The sequence below is a fragment of the Palaemon carinicauda genome, chromosome 34 (genome assembly GCF_036898095.1).
Source record: "Palaemon carinicauda isolate YSFRI2023 chromosome 34, ASM3689809v2, whole genome shotgun sequence".
NCBI classification, from domain to species: Eukaryota; Metazoa; Arthropoda; class Malacostraca; order Decapoda; family Palaemonidae; genus Palaemon; species Palaemon carinicauda.
Genome location: NC_090758.1, coordinates 51,647,523 through 51,654,580, shown reverse-complemented (window position 1 = coordinate 51,654,580; position 7,058 = coordinate 51,647,523). Strand labels below are relative to the sequence as shown.

The following is a 7,058-nucleotide window of genomic DNA, read 5'->3' as shown; positions in this document are numbered from 1 at the left end:
TGTGGTTATCATTAACCTTTAATAAATTAGATATGTGGTATAATATTAGGTTATGTACATACGATAAGAAAAAAACTATCTATAATACAATATGTGTATGTATCTGCACGTTTGTATGTATGTGTTCAATACGAGTCTGTGCATATATGATTGATTTTAAGTACCATATACATCTATTAGACAGGAAGAGCTTTGGTATACAAAATTATGTATTTACCTAATTCCACCCTTGGTGTGAAATAAGTAACACCATAAGTACAGATAAAAATATGATCTCATCTTTCATTTCATTTGTTAATATAACTACTTTTTCTGTCAAAATATTTACAACATAATGATGAAAATTGGTGAAACTCTTCCTTCAACTTTGTATTAAACAGAATACAGAAGATGTACGTCCCCGGTATGGAGGTTCCAGCGAAAACCTATTCATTTCTTAACTTTGATATACTTTAAACCAGTTTCACATCTGGGTGATCAGCTTGGACGAGGCCAAAGGAAAAATTAATTTGTGAAGGTAATGTTTGGTTTACTTTTGGGGAATCGGATATTATTGATTCTCTCTCTCTCTCTCTCTCTCTCTCTCTCTCTCTCTCTCTCTCTCTCTCTCTCTCTCTCTCTCTCTCTCTTTCTTTCAAGTAACAGACTAAAATCTGATTAAGCAAAAGGAGATTCAAGGAATTGTGACAACCTTGGTTTAGGGAGATTCGTCAAATGGATAGAGGAAACTGCCTCAGAGCTTAACATCCATTAACTTGGTGAGAGCAAATACTGATCATATTTTTCAAAGAGTTTTCTCTTACTGACTCAAGTAGTTAATAATATTGAAGCCTTTCTAATGTTTTATTTTCATTACCTTTATCTTTCCGAATCATTCGACTATTAATGTTTTTAAATTTTCATTTTCAATTCATAATTCTGCAATGTTGTATTCACACAAAAGATCAATTCTAGGGACTGGCTGACTCTGATTAGTCACAAAAATCCCTTTTGTCAAAACTGATGCAAAATAAGATGAAATGACAGTAATATAACTATTGCAGTTCGCTTATTTTTTTGGTCACAGTTTTTAATTCTAGGAATTAAATCCTTATAATCTTATTGCTATATAGAAAAATACACATTTGAAATCTATTGATAATAACCTTTGGAAACATCTTTGTATTTTGCAGCTTTTATAGTTTGGAGTCAATATTGTCTCTGAAACTTCAAAACTAAAATTAGCTTTGTTTGAAAATTTTGCTTACGATACTTTATTATTGTGTATTGAATTTAATGTTTCCTAATACCCAGTTATTTATCATGTTAAAAAAAAAAACATATATATTAGGATGCAGGAATTAGTGAGAGATGTTTTTAATAAATAGATAAAAAAAACTATGAGCCAAAAACACCATTGACTGTTTATAATCCTTATATTGATAATGTTTTATCCAAATAATGGATTGAAGGTGATTTAATCTAATTTCGCTGTTATCGTTCATACGGTACTACTACTACTACTACTACTGCGGCTACTATTCACTACTACTACTACTACTATTTTATCATTATTATCATCATTAGTAGTGGTACTTTTATAAAGTATGTAATCATTATTATTATTATTATTATTATTATTATTATTATTATTATTATTATTATTATTATTATTATTATTATTATCATCATGGGGCTTTAGAAAAAAGGATCGATCAATGAAATTTTTATTCCATTTTATTTATCTATTTTATTTTAACTTCTTTACTATGTAATATAGAGATATCATTTCCATTTGATCCGAACCTATCCAAATTTGTTTTCTTAGTTATCAATATATGTGATAAAAAAAAAAAAAAATTGGCAGTTTGTAAAGCTTCTGATGAAATTTTCTCTCCTGTCAATTGATGCAGAATAAAACTAAGTGACATTTGCTAGAATTTAACCAGAATGAATTTATTTCAGGTTTTATATTTTTCCTCGTTTTGGTCGAACATTTTCAAAATTTATCTATTCATTTATTCACTATTTATTCATTTATTTATTTAATTACTCATTTTTTTACTGAAATATTATGCCAGTGTAAATCATTGACATGGGTTGGAAGCCTTGTGGTATATTCAATTTAATGATATATATTTAGACATTCAATTAGTTATCTGTTTCATTTGCTAGTTAATTACACGAAGGGTTGTTTTTAGATCCTGTCTTAATTCATGGACATCTGATTTACTTACCCATTCAAAATAAATGTTACTTTTAATCGACAAAATAATGACGTTCAATGATTTCAACGTAGCAAAGGAAAATGCAATTATCTAAATGCATTGCAATAATATATTGTTCTAGTTAATGGATCGTCATAGCAAAAAGGAAGCAGTGTGCATTATCACACAATAAACTGATCAGATGCATTAATATCTTTTTAATCTCTGCATTTCACATCAATTCTATTTGATAAAATCAGAATATGCTCATGATTGAATCTTCATTTGGTCATCTGGTTTTCATAATTAACATCTCAAAGTATTTTATGTCCAAAATGTTATTTCAACCACTTTCAATCCCATCAACTAATTTCTAATTTTAAAATTATCTTTAAAGTCTCAAAATCTTTGTCAAAGTGACTATTTGTTTACATATAAAATAAATTCACTCTATTTCATTATCAATTACTATATTATATATTTTGTGTTTTTTTCTCCAAAGAAGCTTAGATTCCACATCATGTTGAATGTGTCAAGGAATTATTCATTTTGTGAGTTTATATTTCCGAATGAAATAAAATAAAACATACACCATTGCTTATAATATGTATTTAAGGGCTTCTTTTCACCCATATTAAACCAAGAACAGCTTTACTGATATACATTAATTTCCTAAGGAAATAATGATAAGGTTTACTAATAATAATAATGATTATAATAATAGTCCAAAAGGACATAGTACCAGGGATTTAAGGGATAAAGCTACCAGATGGGAGCTACATCAAACACATAGATAAGACGGAATACAAATACCTTGGGAATAATGGATGGAGGTGATATAGAATACCTTGAGATGAAGGACACGATCGGGAAAGAATAGACGCAGAGACTTAAGGGATACTCAAGTCAAAACTCAACGCCAGAAATATGATAAAAGCCATAAACCCATGGGCACTACCAGTAATCAGACACAGCACTGAAATAATTGAATGGACGAAGGCAAAACTCCCCAGCATAGACCACCCCCCCCCCAAAAAAAAAAAAAAAAAAAAAAAAAAGAAACATAAAGCGATACACAAAGTATTACACCCAAGAGCGAATACGGACCGGCTCTGCAAAGCACGAAAGGAAGGAGGGAGAGGACTACTAAGTGTAGAAGACTGCATTAACATCAAGAATAGAGTACTGGGGCAATATCTGAAAACCAGTGAAGACGAGTGGCCCAAGAGTGCAGGGGAAGGACTGATAAGAGTAGGCGAGGACCCAGAAATATACAGAGACAGGAGAATGACAAACAGAATAGAGGATTGGCACAACAAACCAATGCACGGCCAATACATGAGACACACTAAACAATATGTTCAAAGAACGATAGAAGGAAATAACATCTCTCCCATATGTAGTAATTGCAATATGAAAGTGAAGCCATAAACCACGTAGTAAGCGAATGTCTGGTACTTGCACACCACCAGTACAAAGGAGGCATGATACAGAGGCAAAATCCCTCCACTGAAGCCCGTGCAAGAAACATCAGCTCCCTTGCAGTAATAACTGGTACGAGCACCAACCTGAGGAAGTGATAGAAAACGATCAGGCGATGATCCTCCGGGACTATAGTATCAGAACAGATAGGGTAATATGTGCAAGGGACGTTGTTTGACAAAATCAAGAAGAAAGTATCACTCATTAATGTCGCAGTACCGTGGGACTCCAGAAGTCGAAGAGAAAGAGAGGGAAAAAATGGTTAAGTATCAAGACCTGAAAACAGAAATAAGAAGAATATGGGATTTGCTACTGGAAATTGTTCCCATAATCATAGGAACACTAGGCACGATCCCAATATCCCTGACAAGGAATCTAGAAAAACTAGAGGCTGAAGTAGCGCCAGGACTCGTGCAGAAGAGTGGGATCCTGGGAACGGCGCATATAATAAGAAATGTGATGGACTCTTAAGGAGGCAGGATGCAACCAGGAACCCTACACTATAAATATCACCCTGTCGAAAGACAGTGATAGAGAAAATAATAATAATAATAATAATAATAATAATAATAATAATAATAATAATAATAATAATAATTACCTTTCATACTATATACACGTGACACGTGGTTTGGCCTAGAAACAAGCTTGTTGCATATGCAGATGATGCTGCTCTCTTTGCATCAATTCCATCCCCTGAATGTAGATCTGGGGTTTGTGAATCCCTTTATAGAGATTTAGATAAAATTAGTGCATGGTGCAAATTATGGGGTATGAAGTTGAATCCTAACAAAACTCAAAGTATGATTGTAAGTAGGTCAAGGACGGTGGCTCCTCAACATCCGGATCTCAGCATTGATAATGTTTCTTTAAATTTGTATGACTCTTTAGAAATTTTAGGTGTGATTCGCGACAGCAAATTTACTTTTGAGAAACACATTAGGTCTGTGTCTTCTTCAATTGTACAAACATTGGCTTATTGAGAAAGTCTTAAGATTTTTTGCTGATCAATCTATTTTGAAGAATTGTTTTAATTCTTTCCTTCTACCCTGTTTTGAGTATTGTTCTCCTGTCTGGTGTTCAGCTGCTGATTCTCTTTTTAATTTGTTGGACAAAGACTTACGGCCTATTAAATATCTTATTCCTGATCTAGGTATTAATCTTTGGTACTGTCGTTCAATTAGTTCATTATGCATGTTGCATAAGATTTTTTATAACTCTGACCATCCTTTACATTCAGATCTCCCTGGACAATTCTATCCTGTTCGTAATACTAGGTAGGCAGTTAAATCTAATAGCCAGGCCTTCGCCATCATGAGGCTCAATACTACACAGTATTCTAGAAGTTTTATCCCAGCTATTACCAAGTTGTGGAATGATCTTCTTAATCGGGTAGTTTAATCAGTAGAACTTTAAAAGTTCAAAGTTGGAGCAAATATTTTTATGTTGACCAGGCTAACATGAGTCTTTTTATAGTTAATATATGACATATCTGTTTTTGACGTTGCTAATAGTTAATATATGAAATATCCATTTTAACGTTGTTACTGTTTTTAGGATAATTTATTGTTAATGTGTCCTCATCATCTATTTATTTCCTTTTTTCCTTTCCTCACTGGGCTATTTTTCCCTATTGGAGCTCTTGGGCTTATAGCATCTCGCTTTTCAACTAGGGTTGTAGCTTGGCTAGAAATGATAATAATAATAATAATAATAATAATAATAATAATAATAATAATAATAATAATAATAATAATTAACACATTTATCTTCCATACTCACCTGTACATTCACACCCTTGTCATGCCTATTCTTTTTCTTCCCATACTCGACTAACACCATTTGCTTATATTGTAAACCTAATGTCTTACACCTACTGGGTTCATACTTGTTCATTTTTAGCCATTTATCCATCCCATTCTCCTGAAACTATCCTGGTACTTCCTTCCATTTACGCAACTGGTTGTGGTGTGCCCTAACTTTTTCTCCACTACCATCCACACATACTTTACCCAAAACGTAACTAAGCCCACTAGGACCAACATTTAACACTTCATATGGATCTTCAAACTTATCACGAACCTTATCAATCTTCATTCTTCCCGTTTCAATTACTTCTTTTAACACTTTCTCTCTCACTTTATAGGTTACAAACCTCTCATTTACTTTCTTCCAAACATCTCTATCATTCTCAGACACACTCAACCTCAGTCTTACTATCTTTTCAAAATTCAACACAAACTTACACGGAGACATACCTGTATTCTTGTGCACCGTCGCATTATACGCCCACAACCCACGCCCAACATATAAATACCAGTCATTATCACATGTACTCATCATTCGCAAAATTTTAGTCAATGTTCTTACAGTCCTTTCAGCCAAACCATTCGCACTAAGCATATACGGAGTTGAATACACATGTTCAATAACCCAGTCTCTTAACATCTGCTCAAACTCCCATCCAACAAACTCAGGTGCATTATCACTTAACATTATCGAAGGCTTACATACACACATCGGCAACATCACTTGACCTACCATTCTCGCTCATTTTATTTTTGATTGAGTACTGCATACGTAAACTTACTCATATGATCGACCATGATAATCATTTCCACATGTCTCCTCGCAGTCATAGGCAATGAACCACAATCAATCACAAACATCTCAAATGGCTCTTTCAAACGTAACCTCAAAACAAGTGGACTTGCATGCATGTTTTGAAACTTCCCCTTCTGACAATCCTCACAAGTAGTAGCTACATCCCTACAAATTTGACTCAACCCAGGTGTGAACAACCTTTCTCGCTTGCATTCCCACAATTTATTCTTCCCCATATACCCATACCTATCATGCACTAACATACATATAATTGCAGGTACATGCATCGGAAATACAGGAACTTATATATCTTCATCCATTCCTTTATGCAAAAAATACACAATATTCTTACAAACAAGAAATCTTTTCACAACCTTCTTATACACTTCCAAATCAGACGGCCATTCTTCTACCCTACTACCATTAAAAATATATTCACGTAACCTATTAATTTCCAAACATTCATCTTGCATGTATTCCACCTCTTCTTTGGTCAACAAATCATCTTCACTCTTCGTAATATCAATCATGACAACAAAATTTACCATAAATGCACCATTATCCTCAATTACTATTATCTTACAGCCATTCTTTAAAAGCATAGCTTCACCAACATCAACTGACCCATTGCAACCTCAATAAATCTATTCTTATAAAAAACGGCTAGGCATTTCATTCTCTCCTATTACAATAAAATTATGTTCAACTTCCATACATCCCTAGATTCACCTTCAACCTCAATTCTACCCAAACAAGTAAATTTCCCTGACCTATTCCATGAATTCT

General features: G+C 33.3%; 1 protein-coding gene across 1 annotated transcript in view; it reads right to left on the bottom strand.

Moving 5' to 3' along the window:
• LOC137626911 (neuroligin-4, X-linked-like) overlaps nt 1-5,564 on the bottom strand; it is a 72,827-nt gene extending 67,263 nt beyond the window's left edge. Inside the window, exons 1-3 of the mRNA XM_068357898.1 lie at nt 5,451-5,564; nt 3,888-3,944; nt 3,623-3,754 (exon numbers count right to left, since the gene is read on the bottom strand). Coding sequence (XP_068213999.1) covers nt 3,623-3,754; nt 3,888-3,944; nt 5,451-5,564 — 303 coding nt within the window. The remainder of the gene's footprint in view (nt 1-3,622; nt 3,755-3,887; nt 3,945-5,450) is intronic.
• Nucleotides 5,565-7,058: the final 1,494 nt, after the last annotated feature.